Raw genomic sequence first — 20,750 nt, 5'->3', positions numbered from 1 at the left:
GTTTACCAATATCTACGTACATCTCTATATATATGTCCAGAAAGGGATTTTCATAACTTCTTTTTTTGCCAGTCCTGGGACTTGAACTCAGGGCCTGGGCACTCTCCCTGAGCTGCTTTGGCTCAAGGCTAGCACTCTACCACTTGAGCCACAGTGCCACTGTTGGCTTTTCCTGTGTATGTGGTACTGAGGAATTGAACCTGGGGCTAGGTGAGCACTCGACCACTAAACCATCTTCCCACTACCACCTCTTTTATTTTTATTTAAATCAATATGATGTTAATTCCCCCCTCCCCCATGTTGGTTCTTGGACTTGAACTCAGAGCCTGATGCTCTCTCCCTTAGCATTTTCTGCTCAAAGGCTGTCGCTCTACCATTTGAGCCCCACCTCTACTTCTGTCTTTTTGCTCGTTCATTGGAGATGCAGAGTATGCCAGATTTTTCCTGCCCAGACTGGCTTTGAACCTTGACCCTCAGGTCCCAGCCTTCTGGTTGGCTCGGGTGATAGGCAGGGAGCCAACCAGTGCTTGTTTCTCCTTCCCTCGTTGCATAACAAGCAGGTTGCTGCGCCAGCAATTGCACAAGCTTGCCCTTCCACCTGGCGTTGCAGCCCTTGTTCCTAAATGTGACTGAGCCAGGTGGACTGGTTGGTCTTCTCTTAACGTGTGGCCCTGTTGGGGTATGTATGCCCTGGAGTTAAGTGTGTGTGTGTGTGTGTGTGTTTGAGTGTGTGATAATGTAAGAACACTGACACAAGTGTGCCTGGAAGTGAGACAGCGTCATTGTGCATTTACTTACATTTTTTTTGGTGGGGGGGGGGAGAAAAGGGGTGCCAGTCCTGAGGCCTGAACTCAGAGCCTGGGCACTATCCCTGAGGGTTTGTTTTTCTCAAGGTTGCTGCTCTACCACTTGATCCACAGCTCCACACTTTCGGGTTGTTGTTGTTGTTGTTTGGGTTTTTTGTTGGTTCATTGGAGATCAGAGTCTCACCACTTTTCCTGCCTGCCTGGGCTGGTTTTGAACCATGATCCTCAGATCTCAGACTCCTGAGTAGCCAGGAGACCACTAGCACAGGGACCGGGCCCAGGCCTTGAGTTTTAGCCTTATAACAGCACAAAGAAAATGAGAAAGGAGGAAGGGAGGGAGGGAGGGACGGAGGGGCTCCTGAACTTTTGTGCCAGGCCGGCTTTGAACTGTGATCGTCGGATCTCAGCCTCCTGAGTAGCTGGGACTAGCTCAGCACCAGTGCCCGGCTGAGTCTACGCCTTTTAATCCTTCCTGCTTCTGGCCCCGTGAGCGCCACCCCCCCCCCCCCCGCCATGGCCTGGCTTGCTTGCCTTCCTGTCGCATTTAGTGGGGTCCCCACAGTGACGTCAGGGTACAATCAGACGGCAGGCATGTTCAGTTTGGCCCTCAGGTATTAGAATAAAAGAATAAATGGAGGCCTAAAATCGAGGTGTTTGTGACTTGGCAGGGGTGGGGCATGTGTGATGGGGTGATGATGGCACACAAAGCTGGGGTCCCTGGAGGGTCCCCCTGAGGGCTTGAAGGGCAAGGCTGGTCCTGAATCACTGCACATCGTCCAGCAGGGGGCAGCATGGTCTCTCTCTCTCTCTCTCTCTCTCTCTCTCTCTCTCTCTCTCTCTCTCTCTCTCTCTCTCTCTCTCTCTCTCTCCTCTTTTTTTTTTTGGCCCGTCCTGGGGCTTGGACTCAGGGCCTGAGCACTGTCCCTGGCTTCTTCTTGCTCAAGGCTAGCACTCTGCCACTTGAGCCAAAGTGCCACTTCTGGCCATTTTCTGTATATGTGGTGCAGGGGAATCAAACCCAGGGCCTCTTGCCCTGGCCACTTGCCACTAGGCCATATCCCCAGCCTCTCTCTCTCTTTCTCCCTCCCTCCCTCCCTCCCTCCCTCCCTCTGTCCTCAGCACTGTTCCTGAGCTTCTTTTGCTCAAGGCTAGCACCCTACCACTTGAGCCACAGCACCACTTCTGGCTTTTTCTCTGTGTGTGGTGCTAAGGACTCGAACCCAGGGCTTCCTGCGTGCTAGGTAAGAGCTCTACTGCTGAGCCACATACCCGCTCTCTTTTCCCTCTAGACGTGTGTAACAGCACCAACCTTCCGGAGGTGGAGATCATCAGCCTGCTGGAGGAGCAACTGCCCCACTACAGGCTGAGGGCCGACACTATCTACGGCTATGACCACGACGATTGGCTGCACACCCCACTCCTGTCCCCCGACGCTGCCCTCGACCTCACCACCGAGCAGATCGAAGAGACTCTGAAGTACTTCCGTGAGTACCAGGCCTGGATCCGCTCAGCGTCTTTGGTTTATTTATTTATGTTGGTCAGTCATGGGACTTGAACTCAGGACCTAAGCGCTGTCCCTGAGCTCTTTCACTCAAGGCTGGCGCTCTACCACTTTGAGCCACAGCACCGCTTCCGGTTTTCTGGTGGTTCCTTGGAGATGAGAGTCTCATGGGCTTTCCTGCCCAGGCTGGCTTTGAACTGTGATCCTCCAGATCTCAGCCACCTGAGTCGCTGGGATGACAGATGGGAGTCACTTGTGCTGGGCTTAGTTTTTCTTTTCATGGTGAATGACATGGGAATAGGCTGGGGATGAACGGACTTGTGGGGCTCCGCCAGACATCTTGGTGGCCTTTAGCTGGAGTCAGGGAAACTGACTGGGAGCTGTTTGTGTTTCCTTCTTTCCCTTCCTTCCTTCCTTCCTTCTGTATTTTTTGTGATCCTTCCTTTCTCATGTATATCTATCCATCCATCCATTCATTCATCTGTCTGTGTCTGTCCATCTGTCCGTCCATCCATCTGTCTGTATGTCTATCCATCATATCTATCTATCATCTATGTATCTGTAACCTATCTACCCATCCATCTGTCTATCCATCCATCTATGTATGTATGTAGTTATCTATTTATTTATGTATCTATGTATCTATCTATGCTGGTACTGAGACTTGAACTCAGGGCCTGGGCACTGTCCCTTAGCTTTTTCTACTCAAGGCTGGTGCTTTACCACTTGAGCCACAGCTCCACTTCCAGCTTTCTGATGATTACATGGACATGAATCTCACAGACTTTCCTGCTCAAGCTGGCTTGAACCGCAATCCTCAGATCTCAGCTTCCTGAGTAGCTAAGATGACAGGCGTGAGCCACTGGATCCTAGCTAGTGTATGTGTGTGTATGTGTATGTGTGTGTATGCACACGTGCCAGTACTAGGGCCTGAACTCTGGGTCTGCCTGCTGTCCCTTAGCTTTTTTTCATTCAAGGGTGGCACTCTACTACTTGAACCACAACTCCACTTCCGGCTTTTTTGATGGTTCACTGGAAATAAAAGTCTCACACTTTCCTGCCAGGGCTTTACTTCAAAAGTTCAATCCTCAGACCTCAGCCTCCTGAGCCGCTGGGATGACAGGTGTGAGCCATGGGCACCCGAATATTGAGCTTTCATCCCCCCGGGAACTAGGGGCCAGTGTGGATGGGCCCATCTTTCAGATGCAAGCCTGCGTCTTCTCCTCATTCTGCCCAGGTGTCATTTGTGCCCAGGACATGTTGGTCCTTTCTGATCCGAGTCCCTGCCTCTGTGTTCCATAGCCACTTATTCATATTCATATTCTTATTCATAGCTCCTATCTCGGAGCCTACTCACATAGGAGCGTTAGAGGCAGAGATTGAGCAATCACCCACACCTCCCCAGCTCTCTGCAGTGGATTAAAGATATCCTCCCACAGATTCTGCTCTCCTCATGGATTGCTTGCTGCTTACCTGTCTCTGTCTCTAGAGGGTGTGTGTGTGTGTGTGTGTGTGTGTGTGTGTGCGTGCATGTGTGCTTTCAGATCCATTCTATTTTTGTTTCTTTTTCAATGGCTTAGCACAGTAAAATGCATCTACGCCATCTTTAGATGTGCTCTAAGTTGTGTTCAGTCATGTAGTACTTATTGTTGTAGGAATGTTCTCACCCCAGCCCGTTGCTTCTGCTCTGCGTGTTACTTACTGTACTTACTGTCCTTGTCTGTGAGCTAAGAATGCTGGGGAAAACTTGATTTTTTTTGTTGGTCATGGGGCTTGAACTCAGGGCCTGGGCGCTGTCCTGAGCCTGGTTTTTGCTCAAGGGTAGCACTCTGCCACTTTGAGCCATAGTGTCACTTCTGGTTTTCTGGTGGTTCATTGGAGATAAGACTCTCACAGACTTTGCTGGCTTCGAACCGCCATCCTCCGGATCTCAGCCACCTGAAGTAGCTAAGAAGACAGGCCCACGAGCGGCACCTGCCTGGGCTTTTTATTTTATATTTTTAATATAAAAAGGAAGGAAACCTTTCCAGGTCATGTGATTCGCAAATTTCCAAAGGGTAGATTCATTCAGGGGCCAGAAAACTAGCATCCTTTCCTCTCCTCCCCAAATTGGGCACACTGGGGAGGGGGGTGTCTCCCCTCCCCCCTTCGTCTCCTTCCTTCCCCCTTCCTCAGTCCTCTACCCCCTGCACCCCCATCTTCCCTCCCTCCCTTCTAGACCTCTCCCTTTGGGGGAGGGGTGGGCGGGAGACATATCCTTCATCTCTGCGCATCATTTCTTTTCGCCTTTCCCCTCCTGGGCCCTGCCGGTTGCTATGGTGACCGGGGGATTGACAGCAGAGCTGGGAGCCGCGGGGCGGGGAGTCGCGGGGTGGGGGCGTGGCCGCGCCGCTGACGTCACCCCTCGCGGCCCGCTGATTGGTGGGGCCCGGCGACGCCTACCCCGGGGCTGAGCGTGGAGGCCCGTCCGCGGCTCGCGCGGGCCTGCGGGGTCTTGGTGGCTCTGCGGGTCTCCGCCGTGCCCGCTCCGGCCCCCGGGTGGATTCATTTGTGTGTGTGTTTTTTTTTTCCTCCTCATTTCTGCCCCTTTGTTTTTATTTCGGTGTCCCGTCCCCCCTCCCCCCCGCGGTGGGTGGGCTGCGGGCCGGTCCATCCGCCATGCCCGCGGGGCCCGCCCCGCCGCGCCCCCGCTGCGCGCCCCTCGGCCACCCGGGCCATGGCCGGGCGCCCGCGCCGCCCCGCCCCCTCGGGCCCCAGTGACCCCCGCGCACGGACCTCTGTATTTTTTTCCTCCGATTTTATTTTATTTCTCTTTATTTTCCTCCCTCCTCTACCCGGGTTGAGAATACTGACTATGCAGAAATTTATCGAGGCGGATTATTATGAGCTAGACTGGTACTATGAAGAGTGTTCAGACGGTAATTACCGCCGGTGCGGAGGCCGGGGTGGGGGGGTGGGGGGGCCTGCAGGGAGGGAAGGAGGGAGGGGATCCAGCACTGTGGAGGAATGAAGGCCAGGTTCTGTGGAAGGGTCTAAGGTGGGGTGGGTGCTGGTTTGGGGAGATGCACCAGCAGCTGCAGGCCTGGGGGGTGGGGGGGTGGGATCTACCCTGGCTGAGCCCAGATCTGGGGGTGGGGTGGGGGGTCTGAGGACAAGGCCGAAGCCTACGCGGTGAGTGCAGATGGGCTTTGCCCCCCTCCCCACCCACCCCCCCAGGTAGAGGGGTGTGGTCCACCCCGGTGGTGGTGCAGGGTGGTGGTGCAGCTGAGCCTGTCTCAGGAGGCTGGGGGAAATAGCTCGGAGACCTTGAGAGGGATCACTGGGGAAGGGTCTTGAACCCCTGAAATATTGAATCTTCAGTGCTGAGTAGTACAGTATGTAATTGCATATTGTGTATAACGTATACAGTATGCTATAGTGTGTATATATACAGTACAACATATGTTGTAATATACACAATATGCATTATATTTTGTGTACATTGTGTTGTATGTGCTATTTTAAATATTTACTGTTTTTATAATACATATTGTGATGTACTATTGTAGCTATTATATGCTATACATACTGTACATTATATTTTATATACTATAAATAGCATATGCTATATATTAGTACTACACATGCACAATATGTAATATACTATGTGTTATATGTCGTATATGTTACATATAGCATTATACTTACATGTTACATACATGGCACAGTTTACATATATGTAATGCATATTATATGTAATATATACAAGGCTTATGTATACTACATGCATAGCACTTATATATGTAATTATATATAATAGATACACGGTTTATATATATATATATATACAAAATTTCTGATTTGAGGGTCCTTTGTAGTATATCGTATAGTCCATATACTATGTAATATAATAGAGTGTGGACAACTCCAATGATAGATGCTGTGTGTCATCTGTGTAAAGGGATGGAGACTAGGAACATGGCGAGGGTGGGTCACTGGAAGTCCTGGGCTCTGAGCCAGGTTCACGCCAGCCGTTAGCAGGTCAGGGCTGCACATCTGCTTTCTGAACTGAACAGGAAGCTGGCGGTTGCTGCGGTTTACCTGCGTGATGGAACAGACGAGAAGCTGGCCTGTGTGGCTCAGCGAAGCTACTGCACGCTAGTCTCCTGTTGATCCTTACTCTGATTCTGGGCTCCAGCGAAGAGGCTTTCTGCAGGGCTGGGGTGTTCCCAGGCACCCCGGGAAATGCCACCACCTTTCGCTGTGTCACACAGACACAGCGCGGGCACACATGGGGGTCTGGGTGCGTCCTTGGAAATCGGGAGCAGAGACCCAAGTGGAAAGCTGCTAGTTCTTTGGAAAAACACGAGTATTCTTTTGGATATACTATTTTATTGAGTGATTTTTGTACGTGTGTTGGTCCTGGGACTTGAACTCAGGGCCTAGGTGCTGTCCTCCGAGCTCTTTTTTTGCTCAAGGCTGGTGCTCTACTGCTTTGAGCCACAGCACCACTTATGCTTTTTTGGTGGTTCATTGGAGTCTCACGGACTTTCCTGTCTGGATTGGCTTTGAACCGTTGATCCTCCCATCTCAGCCTCCAGAGTAGCTAGAATTATAGGTGTGAGCACTGGTACGTAGTGGGTATATTAAGGCTTGAAGCAATTTTCATCCTACGTTCTGGCTCCAGGAGGAGAGTTTTGGGGATGTTTCTTTGGAAAACCGTCAGTGACCCCCTTCTCATTTCTTGGCTGCTGTTGAATCCTCTGTAACATTTGTGTGAGGGAAGTGGATATGGCTGAGGGTGTGCTTGGGGCTTGAACTCGGGACCTAGCATGCTTGTTTATTAGGTTTTGCACTCAAGGCTAGCATGCTACCATTTGAGCCACGCCTTCACTTCTGGATTTTTGTCTGTTGAATTTGTTGGTTGGGGCTGGCTTTGAACTGTGATCTTCAGATCTCAGCCTTCTCAGTAGCTAGGTATACAGGTGTGAGCCACTAGTGCTTGGCAAAAAAAAAAAAAAAAGCCCAAAACAACAACAACCAAAAATGCTTTGTAACTTGTGTGTGTGTGTCAGTCCTGGGGCTTGAACTTGGGTTCTGGGCACTGTGTCCCTGAGCTTCGTTGTTGTTCAATGCTAGTGCTCTACCACTGGCGCTACAGCGCCACTTCCAGCTTTTTTCTGAGTAGTTTACTGGAGGTAGGAGTCTCACAGACTTTTCCTGCTTGGGCTGGGTTCAAACCGCAATCCTCAGAAGGCAGCCTCCTGAGTAGCTAGTATGACAAGCGTGAGCCACTGGTGCCTGGCTACAATGTAAACTTTGAGAAGAAGGAATCTGGGTGTCCCCTTGGATCGGGGGTATGGGTTCCAGTTGGGGGAGATGTGGAGAAGATGGGCTCGTGCCATAGAAGCTTTCCAGAGTCTTCTGCACGGTTCTTAGCCACTGCTGTGGTGGGTCTGGAGATTGAGAGGCGCCTCGATCGTCTCCAAGTGCTCACCCCAAAGCCCCCCTGCAGTTGGCAGTGGAGTCCTGGGCCCCGGGCCTCCTGCGATCTCTCCTTTTCCAAGGGCACAACAGAGATCGTATGCTCACTACATATTGACCTGTCACCATCTGAATGCTTGTTGAGCAGAAACATTATCCACCCCCCACCTTTCACCTCTGCCCCCCTCTGTGGTAAGCAAAGCACAGGAAAAATGGTTGGGGCTGGAATTTACTAGAATAACAGACTGGACACCGGTGGCTCATGCCTGCCATTCTAGCCACTCAGGAGGCTGAGATCTGAGGATGGCAGGTTCGAAGCCACCCCAGACAGGAAAGTCCAGGAGACTCTTACTTCCAATGAACCATCCAAAAAAACAAAAACAAAAACAACCCAGGAGTGTGATGCTGTGGTTCATGTGGTAAAGCCTTGAGCAAAACAAGAAGCTCAGGGACAGGGCCCAAGCCTTGAATTCAAGCCCCAGGACCAGCAGCAACTCCCCCCTCCCCCATCTCTTTATCTGAACTTGTTGGTTTAATAGTTTACCTGGGAGCAGCGCCTCACCTGTGCACAGGCCTAGGTGTGTCTGCTGGGGGCTGTCTGGGTGACAGTGTTTTCTGTGTGCAGTTGCTAGGACACGGGACTGGAGGCTTCCATCTCCATGGCTCTGTGAGGGGAGAAGACCTGGGTAGAGAGATCAAGGGAGGCCAGGCCCTTAACTGAGTCTTGCGGCTGCCTGCCTGCCTCCCCTCTGAGCCTGATCTGTCCTGCCCAGCCAGGACATTCCAGCAGGTGCACTGCCCCGCCCCGTCCCTGGGAGCCCCGCCCCTTTCTAGGTCCTCTAGGAGGAGCTGTCCTGCCCAGCCTAGGCATTCCTGCAGGTGCACAGCCCCGCCCCGCCCTGCCCCGCCCCTAGGCTCCTGGGAGCCCCACCCCTTTCTAGGTCCTCTGGAAGGAGCTGTCATGCCCAGCCAAGACATTCCAGCAGGTGCACCCGCCCAGCCCCTAGACTCCTGGGAGCCACGCCCCTTTCTAGGTCCTCTGGGAGGTGCTGTCTGCCCCTCTGCACACCCTAGAACTCTAGGCCAGCCCAGGCCAGGGTGTGAGTCCTTCATGGCTCCCCTGGATCAGTGGCCAGGAGCTTCCCCAAGAATGGCCCCTTGAAATCAACTTCTCAGATTGTAGGGGGCGGGAGGGGGCCAGCTTGAGCAATGTCCCTGAGAGACACCGAAGGGCAGGAGGCATGTTTTGAATATGACTCCCACGAGGGGGACGAGCCAGCCAGCCCCGAGCCGCCCGGCAGCCTGGACATCCTGGAAGAGGGTAAATGCTGAATTCAGGTCCATATTTGACTTTTTAAGTTGTATATAAGTATACATTCATTTCCTGTTTATTTTCTATAACTATTTTGTTTTAGATAATTGTATATTTATTTCATATATATTTTACTTTACATAGCCTTAGACCAAAATTTCAATTTTATGTAACTATTTTATGTATATTTTATTTTACATAACAATATTTTTATTTTATATAATTATAAAATAACTGTTTCTTTTTTTCTTTTTTTTTTTCCTGGAACTTGAACTCAAGGCCTGGGTCCTGTCCCCTGAACTTCTTTTGCTCAAGGCTAGTGCTCTACCACTTGAACCACAGCGCCACTTTTGATTTTTAAATTTGTTTGTTTGTTTTTTCTTTTTCCCTCTGGTCTCTGAACAGGATTGACTGGTCTGGCCTCCTGAGTGACTGTACTCTTGGGGGTTTTCTTTTGCTCATGGGTGGGGTGGGGGTGGGCGTTCTACCTACCACTTGAGCCACAGCTCCTCTTCTGGCTTTTCCTGGCTCACTGGAGGGACTTTCCTGCCTAGATTGGTTTTCTTTGTTCTTGTTGGTTGTGGGGCTTGACCTTGGGGCCTGAGCACTGTGTCCCTGAGCTTTGTCTCAAGGCTAATGCTCTACCATGGTAAGCCACAGCACCACTTCATTTTCTGGTGATTGATTAGAGATAAGAGTCTTGTGGACTTTCCTGCTGGGGGCTGGCTTTTAACCCCAGTCCTCTAGATCTCAGCCTGCTGAGTAGCTCAGATGACAGGCGTGAGCCACGGCTTCCCTGGGCTCCCCTCCCTCCTCTTGTCACTGAGAAAAAAGAAGGGTTTTGGGGAAACCAAGCAGGTGATCCTATAATAATGACCTTGAGGGGTGTCGTGGAGGTTCCTTAGGTGAAAATAATCTGAATAATCTTATCAAAAGTGCTGCTTGAAGACTTTATTTTCTTGGCTCAGGATCACTTCCTTTCTAGAATTATTTATGACCCAGCCATAATCAAGTGCTTTTTTCTTTTTGCTTCTTGTTGATGTTATGGGCCTGATAAATGTTGCTTATACTTCCCTTTCAGGAGTGCTCAGTAAGAATACTTTATTGGAAGCTGGGTGTCGGTGGCTTATGCCTGGCTCCCAGCTACTCAGGAGGCTGAGATCTGAGGATGGCAGTTCAAAGCCAGCCCAAGCAGGAAAGTCCCTGAGACTCTGATCTCCAGTGAACCACCAGGAAACCAGAAGTGGCACTGTGGCTCAAGTGGTCCAGCACTAGCCTTGAGCAAAAGAACTCAACGGTAGCGCCCAAGCCATGAGTTCAAGTCCTATGACTGACCAAAAAAAAAAAAAATGCTGGAAAATAAAACCCCTAGTTTTTTTGGCGCTTACCTCTGACCTAATGGGTCAGAAACTCTGGGGGTGATAGTCCCCAGTTATCTGGGTTTGTTAACCCCCTCTAGGCTATTTCGTTGACAGTCATATCTCCCAACACCAGTGTGTCTGGCATGTCTAGAATTCAAGACAAAAGTGGACATTTTTTGAGGTGTGTGTGTGTGTGTGACAGTTCCATTCTCTTCCTTTCTCCTGTTTGATTTCCCCCACTAACTTCCCTCCTTTCCCTGATCAAATCTCTGCTCTGGAGGCGGAAGTTGGCAACCTGTATTGTTATCATTACTATTAATTTTTTTTCCTGGGCACGATTTCACAAGGGAAAAAAAAATTTCATGGCCAACACCATTTGTTTTCTTTGTGTACTAAAAACTAACATTTGAGGTTTGCTCAGGGCCTGCAAAAGAAAGAATGTGCTAGACGTCAAGGAGATAAGCCAGAGGATTGAATTTCAGGGTGAAACCTGTGAGCCTCAAAACATAAGCTGGACAGGATGTAATTGTTCCTGGTCACAGGTTGTTTAAGCCAAGTGCTTTTGTTAGAACATTCTAGACCAGCTGGGCCCTGGTGGCTCACATCTGTTTATCTTAACTACTCAGGAGACTGGGATCTGAGGATCCATGGGTCAAAGCCAGCCTGGGCAGGAAAGTCCTTGAGAGCCTTATCTCCAGTGAACCACTAGAAAAGTAGACATGGGGCTGTGGCTCAAGTGGTAGAGCACCAGCCTTGAGCAAAAGAGCTTAGGGACAGCACCCAGGCTCTGAGTTCAAGTCCCAGGACTGGCACAAAATACAGCATCTGAAGAGCAAACTGAATATCCAAGTTGCTCCCAAGATGTGTTTGAGTCACCGCCCAGGCACCTTGTACAGTGTTAAGCACTTTCAAAGGTCATCGGCTTAATCATGCGAAAGGAGGTAGGGGTAAATATTATTCCAGTTTTGCAAACAGAACCCCTGAGACACAGCTAAGCTGACCTTGTCCAGAGTTCCCTAGCTGTAAACACAGATCAGGGCCTTTGTCCTGCCAGGCACATTCCCTTCCATGTATCCAGGCTTTTTTTTTTTTTGGGGGGGGGGGTCAGGCTTGAACTCAGGACCTGGGCACTGTCCCTGAGTATGAACCACCAGCACCTTGCTCAAACAGTGTCTTTGGTTCTGACCCACCTACCGGTGACCTCCTTTAGTCCCAGCTCTCCCGCCCTTCCTGCTTGTTCCTCCTTACTGTGTTTATGCATCCGCTTCATCCCTAATTAGGTTGAGTTCCCTGATTTACTCTACCCAGGGTTGCTCCCAGACCCTGCTGCCCTCCTCTGCCTCTCCCCGTGGCCCCCCTCTCACTAGTGGAGGCTCTCCTGGGTGGGATGCCGACCTCTTTGGCATTATGCAAGGGGACTAGTGTGTGTGGGGGGGGACTGGTTTGGCCAGTATTTATTCTCACAGTGATTTGGGGGCGTGGCCTCATTTGCATGAATCACGATTGGCTTGTGAAGGGAAGCATCTGTCAGAGCTGCCAAGGGGGAGAGCCAATCATTGTCTCCCCCTGGTCTCATTTGAATTTGACCCCATCTTATTCCACCCCCCCCCACCCCATTAACGCTTGGTTCTCCCCTCCTGCCTGAATTCTCTGGATTGTTCCGGATTGTTCCAAATAACTTTCTGGTTTTTTTGGCCAGTACTGGGACTTGAACTCAGGGCCTGGGCGCTGTCCCTGAGCTTCTTTTGCACAAGGCTAGTGCTCTACCACTTAAGCCACAGCTCCACTTCTGGCATTTAGCTTATTTCCTTATCTACTTATTATTCTGGGTGGTTCGTTGGAGGTAAAGATCTCATGGACTTTCCTGCCCAGGCTGGCTTTGAACCATGATTCTCCAGCTCCCAGCCTCCTGAGTAGCTGGGGGTGACCAGTGGGGAACCATGGGCGCCCTACTACCCACAGGCTCTTCAGCTGGTGGCCAGTCTGGGGTCCTCATGAAGCTCACCGTCTGCCCATTTCCCGATGGGCAAGAAAGTAACCAGGGGCCCTTGCTGGCATCCAACAGGCCGGAGGCGCCCTGCTGCAGGAGGGGAGGCAGAAGGCTTGGCTGCTGAGTTGAAGGCTCCTGGGGTGATGTGTGGTTTCAGATTTTAGAACCAGATTTCAGGCCTCCTTCCTCAGCTTAGAAAATCATTCCAACAGATTGGATTTCTCTGGGCTTCTTCCTCGAGATACTTTTTACTTGCATTTAATAAAATATTTAGAGGCCTATTGAATTGTGGCTCCAGTTACGTCTCCCCTTTGTTTTGTTTTTTTCTTTTTCCCCAGTACTGAGGCTTGAACTCAGGGCCTTGTGAGCACAAGGCTAGCGCTCTGCCACTTTGAGCCACAGCTCTGCTTCTGGTTTTCTGGTGGTTTCATTGGAGATGAGCGTCTCATGGACTTTTCCTGCTCAGGGCTGGACTTTGAACCGTGATCCTCTAGATCTCAGACTCCTGAGGAGCTGGGTTGATGGGCGTGAGCCATGGGCCCTGCTGGGGGTGATCTTTGGTCTTGACAGGTTTGGGGTGCCTGGGTTCTCACTGGGGTTTTCTATTTCTTGTAGTTTTATGCGCTGAAAGAGTTGGCCAGATGACTAAAACATATAGCGACTTAGATGCGGTGACTCGGCTTCTTGAGGAGGTAAGTGCCTCAATCAATCATCTGTTCCCGTTGCTTAGGGCATCCCTACAGTCCAGGAAGAGCTGCCTTTAGTCATGGATTTTTATGACACAGATGTTTGGCGGTCATACAACAAACAGATTAAAACAAAATCCAAAGAAATTTCTCAAAATGAATTTTTTTTTTTTTTTTTTTTTTTGCCAGTCCTGGGCCTTGGACTCAGGGCCTGAGCACTGTCCCTGGCTTCTTCCCGCTCAAGGCTAGCACTCTGCCACTTGAGCCACAGCGCCGCTTCTGGCCGTTTTCTGTATATGTGGTGCTGGGGAATCGAACCTAGGGTCTCGTGTATCCGAGGCAGGCACTCTTGCCGCTAGGCTATATCCCCAGCCCCAATTTTTTTTTTTTTAATGCCAGTTCTGGGGCTTGAACTCAGGGCCTGGGTGCTATTTGTGTTCAAAGGCCAGTGCTCTACCACTTGAGCCACAGTGCCACTTGCAGTTTTCTCACGGTTCATTGGATATGAGTCTTACAGACTTTCTTACCTGGGCTGGCTTTGAACCGTGATTCTCAGATCTCAGCCTCCTGAGTAGCTAGGGTGACAGGCGGGAGCCACTGTGATCTGGCCCCAAAACATTTTCAATTCTAGTCAAGTACCAGTGGCTCTCGCAATGTCATCCTAGTTACTCAGGAGGCTGAGATCTAGAGGATTGCGTTTCCAAGCCCACTCCAGGCAGTAAAAGTCCATGAGACTTTTTATCTCCAATGAACCAGAAATAGAAGTGTGGCTCGAATGGTAGAGTGCCAGACTTGATTGAAAAAGCCAAGCAATTTTATGTAGTCCTGGGTTTAAAGCCCCAATATGGGCACAGTTGTTTTTGTTTGGGCCTACAGGGCCTGGGTGCTGCCCCAAGCTTCTTTTGCACAAGCCTAGTGTTCTGCCACTTTGAACCACAGTGCCACTTGTGGCTTTTTCTGTGTATGTGGTACTGAAGAATCGAACCCAGGGCTTCATGCATGCTAGGCAAGCACCCTACCACTAAGCCACCTTGCTAGTCCTCTTCCTTCTTGTCTGTTTTGATTTTATCAGGGAGGTGGCTATGTTTTCATGGCTGTGGTTTCTATAGTCACACAGTTGGGCCTTGCCCTGATAAGCCTTTCCCGGGAACTCGTCTGGTTTCCTGGTACATCTCCTGGGCTCTGCTTTTCTTGGCTTTGTCTCTTCTATTCTCTTGCTATTACATTTGCATGCCTGATGCAGGCCTAGGACACCCAGCAGGGCCTGACCTTCTGGAACGTTTGCTTCTGATTTTTTGATGTTGTTGTTGTTTTTGGCCAGTCGTGGGATTTGAACTTGGGACCTGGGTGCCATCCTGAGATCTTTTGGTCAAGGCTAGTGGTCTGCCACTTTGAGCCACAGCTCCACTTCTGGTTTTCTGATGGTTTACTGGCGATAAAGAGTCTCAGGGACTTTCCTGCCCAGGCTGGCTTTGAACCACGGTCCTGCTGATCTCAGCCTCCTGAGTCGCTGGGAGGACAGGTGTGAGCTGCTGTGCTGGCTTGCTTGTGAGTGTGGTAGAGGCTTCCCCCCAGCTTTGTTGTGGCTCTCTGCAATGTGGGGGTGTACAGTATCTCTGGCAGGGCTTCCCTGCCTCCCGCGGGCCCCTGAGTCATCCTTGGATACAGAAATGGGTGAATGGAAGGATGAGTAAGCCGGCCTCACCAGGAGGCGGGCAGGCCGGGTTTGTGTGGCGTGGGTGTGCTCTGTCACTGGAGGGCCGGCTCCCCAGGGAACCCAGCCTAGAGGGGGGAGACGGCGCACCCCTCCCCTGCCTCAGTCTCCCAGGAAGGAAAGGACCAGTTTCATCACCTTGTTTCCTGGAACCTGAATTCCTCTTCCTTGCTCATTTCAGTCTGACCCACTGGACCCCTCCTAGTTGTTTTCTACATCTTCCCTCCCTTCTTCCCTCCCTCCCTCCCTCCCCTTTCTCTCTCTCTCTCTGTATCTGTCTGTCCATCCATCCATCCATCTGTGCAGGTACTGGGGCTTAAATTCTGTTTTTTTTTTATAATTTATTTATTAATTAAACATTTTTTTGACAAGGTGTTGTGCAAAAGGGATACAGTTACATAGTAGGGCAGTGTGTATATTTCTTGTGTTATCTTACACCCTGTTTTTCTTTCCCTTCCCTAGGTCAGGTAGACATATATACAATACACAGTGTACCAAAAACATATACAGTAGCCACGTGGCCTACACCAAAGGAAATTTGCCTAGGGCTTTAAATGTAATATCGGCAATAGGGTTTGCTTATCCCCTTGTCTTATATGAATGTAGATACATAGCTTTTGAGCTATTTTGATATACTGAGAGGTCTATATGTTGAGTAGTTGTTTGGTTTTAGTTACATAGTGTAGGGTCGCTGACCCAAACCTGTGGGAAATACCATTTGACAAAAAGGTTTTGGTTTCACAGACCTGGTCTCTACTGTCTCCCCCTTCCCCCACCTTAACAGTCATATATCAAGGAGATCATGCCCCTTTGTTTTCTGTGTTCTAGGCTTGTTTCGCTCAACATTATTTGTTCAAGTTCTGACCATTTCCCTGCGAATACCAATATTTCACCATTTCTAATCGCTATGTAGTATTCCATTGTGTATAGGTACCATATTTTTTGGATCCATTCATCTGTGGAGGGGCATCTGGGTTGTTTCCATATTTTGGCTATTGTGAATTGTGCCACGATAAACATGGAAGTGCAGATGTCTTTTTGATATCTTGGGATCTGTTGTTCAGGATAGCTGCCTAGGAGTGGTATGGCTGGGTCATAGGGTAGGTCTATGTTGAGCTTTTTGAGGAACCTCCATACTCTTCTCCAAAGTGGTTGTACTAATTTGCACTCCCACCAACAATGGAGGAGGGTTCCTCTTTCCCCGCACCCCCTCCAGCATTTGTTGTTGCCTGAGTTCAGAGTATAGGCCATTCTAACTGGAGTGAGGTGGTATCTCAGGGTTGTTTTTATTTGCATTTCCTTTACTGCCAGTGATGTTGAACATTTCCTCATATGTTTCTTTGCTATTTTTATCTCTTCTCTTGTGAAGTCTCTCTTTAGCTCCTTTGCCCATTTCCTAATTGGTTTACTGGGCTTGGAGGGGGTTAGTTTTTTGAGTTCTCTGTAGATGACAGATATTAGGCCTTTGTCTGTTGCTGTGCTGGTAAAGATCCTTTCCCATATGGTTGGCTATGTCCTTAGCTGTGCAGAAACTTTTTATTTTGTAGTAGTCCCATTTGTCGAGACTCTCCCCTATCTGTTGTGCCCCTGGGACTATATTCAGGAAGTTCCTTCCTGTGCCTATAAGTTCTAGCATCTTTCCTACTCTGTCCTTAAGTAGTTTCAAGGATTCAGGTCTGATGTTGAGTTCCTTGATCCATTTTGAGTTGATCTTGGTGCATGGTGATAGGCTAGGGTCTACTTTGAGTTTTCTGCATATGGCTGCCCAGTTTTCCCAGCACAGTAGTTGAAGAGGCTCTGTTTATTCCATTGTATGTCTTTAGCTCCTATGTCGAATATCAGCTGATTGTAAGAGTTCAGTTTTATTTCTGGATCTTCAATTCTTTTTTGTTTGTTTTTGTTGCCAGTCCTGGGGCGTTGGACTCAGGGCCTGAGCACTGTCCCTGGCTTCTTTTTGCTCAAGGCTAGCACTCTGCCACTTGAGCCACAGCACCACTTCTGACTTTTTATCTATATATGTGGTGCTGAGGAATCAAACCCAGGGCTTCATATATACGAGGAGAGCACTTTACCACTAGGCCATATTCCCAGCCCCTGGATCTTCAATTCTAATCCATTGGTCTTCAGGTCTGTTTTTTGTTTTTTTGTTTTTTTTTGGCCGGTCCTGGGCCTTGGACTCCGGGCCTGAGCACTGTCCCTGGCTTCTTCCCGCTCAAGGCTAGCACTCCGCCACTTGAGCCACAGCGCCGCTTCTGGCCGTTTTCTGTATATGTGGTGCTGGGGAATCGAACCTAGGGCCTCGTGTATCCGAGGCAGGCACTCTTGCCACTAGGCTATATCCCCAGCCCTTCAGGTCTGTTTTTATACCAATACCAGGCTGTTTTTGTTATGATGGCTCTATAATAGAGCTTGAAGTCTGGTATTGTGATACCTCCTGCACTGCTTTTTTTGCCTAGAATTGCTTTGGCTATTCTAGGTCTTTTGTTGTTCCATATCAATTTATGGGTTGCTTTCTCTATTTCAGTGAAGAATGTAGCTGGGATTTTGATGGAGATTGCATTGAATTTGTATAACAATTTGGGAAATATGGCCATTTTCACAATATTGATTCTGCCTACCCATGAGCATGGGAGGTCTTTCCATCTCCTTGTGTCTTCTTCGATTTCCCTTATTAGATTTTTATAGTTCTCATTAAATAGGTCCGTCATGTCTTTGGTTAGGTTGATCCCTAGGTACTTTATTCTTTTTTTTTTTTTTTTTTTGGCTACTGTAAATGGAATTATTTCCATAATTTCGTTTTCTGCTTGTACATTGCTGGTATACAAAAAAGCTGCTGACTTTTGTGGATTGATTTTGTATCCTGCTACTTTGCCAAAATGGTTTATTAGGTGTAGGAGTTTGGGGACTGAGTTTTTTGGGTCCTTCAGATATAAGATCATGTCATCTGTGAATAGGGATAGCTTGATTTCTTCCTTGCCAATGTGGATCCCTTTGCTGTCCTCCTCTTGCCTTATTGCTGTGGCTAGGGATTCCAGCACTATTGAAAAGAAGTGGGGAGAGTGGGCATCCTTGTCTTGTTCCTGAGTTTAGAGGGAATGATTTTAGTTTCTCCCCATTTAATACGATATTAGCAGTTGGTCTGTTGTATATGGCTTTTTTTGTTTTGAGAAATGTTCCATCTATTCCTGTTCTCTCCAGAGCTTTTAATAAGTATGGATGTTGTGGGGGCTTAAATTCTTGCTTGCTCCCCCACCCCCCAGTAGAGTCACAACTCCACTTGACAGTTTTTTGCCAGTCCTGGGGCTTGAACTCAGGGCCTGAGCACTGTCCCTGGCTTCTTTTTGCCCAAGACTAGCACTCTGTCACTTGAGCCACAGCACCACTTCTGGCCATTTTCTATATATGTTGTGCTGGGGTAGAACCCAGGGCTTCATGTATGGGAGGCGAGCACTCTTGCCACTAGGCCATATTCCCAGTCCTCCACTTGACACTTGCTGCTTCGCTGGAGATAGAAGTCTCAGATTTGTCTGCCCAGGCTGGATTTGAACCATGATCGTACAGATCTCAGCCTCCTGAGTAGCTAGGATGGTAGGTGTGAACTATCTGCACCTGAGCAGGGCGTTGTTAATTTATCTCTAAGTTGGACACTGGATGGAAAATTCTGTGCAAACTACTTCATAAAGTGTTGAGGGGTTTTATTGCCAGTCATGGGACTTGAACTCAGGGCCTGGGCGCTGTCCCTGAGCTCTTCTGCTGTAGGCTGGTGCTCTACCACTTGAACCACAGCTCCGCTTCCTGTTGTCTGGTGGTTTCATTGGAGATCAGAGTCTCATAGACTTTCCTGCCCCAGGCGGGCTTTGAACTTCAATCCTCCAGATCTCCACCTCCTGAACAACTAGGATGACAGGTGTGAGCTAGACGTGCACGTTGTGCACAGGGTTTTTGTTCCTTGTCCCTCTTCCCTTCCGTAGAAAGAGCGGGACTTGGAGCTGGCCGCGCGCATTGGCCAGTCCTTGCTGAAGAAGAATAAGACACTGACGGAGAGGAACGAGCTGCTGGAGGAGCAAGTGGAGCACATCCGGGAGGAGGTGAGGGGCATCCAGGCGGGGGGGGCATAGAGGAGGGAGGGTGTGGGACATCCCCCCTCCCCCAGAGAGCCCAAGGCCCAGTGCAGAGGCCCCCTGTTTAGATGGTGGATGGTGAGCGGAGCAGGCCTGACCCTGTCATTCTGCTCTCTGCTGAGAGTCACGACTCTACCCATTCCTCCCATGCTTGGCAAGAGTGCCTGGGTCTGGGCGACTCACACCTGTCATTTCCAGCTACTCAGGAAGCTGAAATCTGAGGATCACAGTTCAAAGCCAGCCCAGGCAGGAATCCATGAGACTCTGATCTCCAATGAAACCACGAGAAAACCGGAAGTAGTGCTGTGGCCCAAGGGGTAGAGCACTTGTCTTAAACAAAAAGAAGCTAGGGACAATGCCCAGTCCCTGAGTTCAAGCCCCAAGACTGACCAAAACAACAAATCATAAAAGAAGTTTAGGGGCTAGGGTGCCCAGTGGCTCACACCTGTCATCCTAGCTACTCAGGAGGCTGAGATCTGGAGGATCACGGTTCAAAGCCAGCCCAGGCAGGAAAGTCCACGACTCTCATTTCCACTTAACCAGCACAAAAAATCTAGCTGGGAGTGGTGGCATGGCTCAAATGGTAGAGCACCAGCCTTGAATGAGAAATCTAAAGGACAGCACCCAAGCCCTGAGTTCAAGTGTCAGGACACACACATATGTGCACACACACACACACACACTCGTGCACACCCACAGATCTAATGATGGGCCCGGCCTGCACCCTGTCTCCGTGCAGGTGTCCCAGCTCCGCCATGAGCTCTCCATGAAGGATGAGCTGCTGCAGTTTTACACCAGTGCCGCAGAGGAGAGTGAGCCCGAGTCCGTCTGCTCCACACCGTGAGTTTCTGCAGCCCCCGTGGATGGGCAGGATGGAGCATGGCTGCCACGGGTGGGGTGGGCACCTTTGTGACTCAGTGATGGATCTGAGATCCCGAGTTGCTTTCCCTAGGCATCCATGTCTGGCTGATTGTTGAGCTTCTGGAACATTCTAGGCTTTCATCAGGGGTGTCCCCATGAAGTGACCATGTGCCTGGAGAAATAAAAAAACCCAAGAAGCCCATCCACAGTACCCGCCCCCCACGCGAGGCCATTTTCTCCCCCATAGGCTGAAGAGGAACGAGTCTTCCTCCTCCGTCCAAAACTATTTCCACCTTGATTCACTTCAGAAGAAGCTGAAGGATCTAGAAGAAGAGAATGTGGTCCTGCGATCTGAGGTGAGGTGTTGCCCTCCCTGAACCCCCCTGGAGAGGCTGGGATGGCTTTGGTGGGCAAAGCCATCGTGGAAGGTAGGGGCTGGAAAAGAGCCATTACAAGGTCTCGAACTCAGGACCTTGACTCCTGTCTCTTAACTTGGCTTCTGTGTTCCAGGCTCCACTTCTGGCTCGCTTTCTTTTTATTTATTTATTTTTTTTGCTGGTTCATTGGACATAAGAGTCTCATGGACTTTTTCGGCTCTGGCTGGCTTTGAGCCAGGATCTTCTGATCTCAGCCTGTTGAATAGCTAGGATGAGCCATAGGCGTAATCCCACAGCGCCTGGCTGAGACTCTGCATATACATTTGTTTTCTTTTTTTTTTTTTTTTGCCAGTTCTGGGGCTTTGAACTCAGGGCCTGAGCAATGTCCCTGGCTTCTTTTTGCTCAAGGCTAGCACTCTACCACTTGAGCCACAGCGCCACTTCTGGCCATTTTCCATATATGGTGGTGCTGAGGAATCGAACCCAGGGCTTCATGTATACAAGGCAAGCACTCTTGCCACTAGGCCATATTCCCAGCCCCCTGCCTTTTTTTTTTTA

At 49.7% G+C, this 20,750-nt stretch overlaps 1 protein-coding gene across 7 annotated transcripts in view; it reads left to right on the top strand.

The window, feature by feature from the left end:
- Positions 1-20,750, top strand: part of Trak1 (trafficking kinesin protein 1) — a 61,691-nt gene that overhangs the window by 21,772 nt on the left and 19,169 nt on the right. For 3 of the 7 annotated variants that reach the window (XR_007209231.1, XM_048334713.1, XM_048334711.1), the window contains exons 1-5: positions 8,781-9,091; positions 13,049-13,125; positions 18,805-18,921; positions 19,694-19,794; positions 20,063-20,171. Coding sequence is in view for 4 of the 7 variants with exons in the window: in XM_048334713.1 (XP_048190670.1) it covers positions 8,980-9,091; positions 13,049-13,125; positions 18,805-18,921; positions 19,694-19,794; positions 20,063-20,171 (516 nt within the window). In the remaining 3 variants the exon portion in view is untranslated. Of the gene's footprint in view, positions 1-2,095; positions 2,291-8,780; positions 9,092-13,048; positions 13,126-18,804; positions 18,922-19,693; positions 19,795-20,062; positions 20,172-20,750 lie in introns of those variants that run through there. The other 4 variants (XR_007209232.1, XM_048334715.1, XM_048334714.1 and 1 more) reach the window with 3 other exon arrangements.

This window comes from Perognathus longimembris, chromosome 26 (genome assembly GCF_023159225.1).
Source record: "Perognathus longimembris pacificus isolate PPM17 chromosome 26, ASM2315922v1, whole genome shotgun sequence".
In the NCBI taxonomy this organism is placed as follows: domain Eukaryota; kingdom Metazoa; phylum Chordata; class Mammalia; order Rodentia; family Heteromyidae; genus Perognathus; species Perognathus longimembris.
The sequence above is the reverse complement of the archived record's forward strand: the minus strand, read 5'-3'. Positions and strand labels throughout refer to the sequence as shown.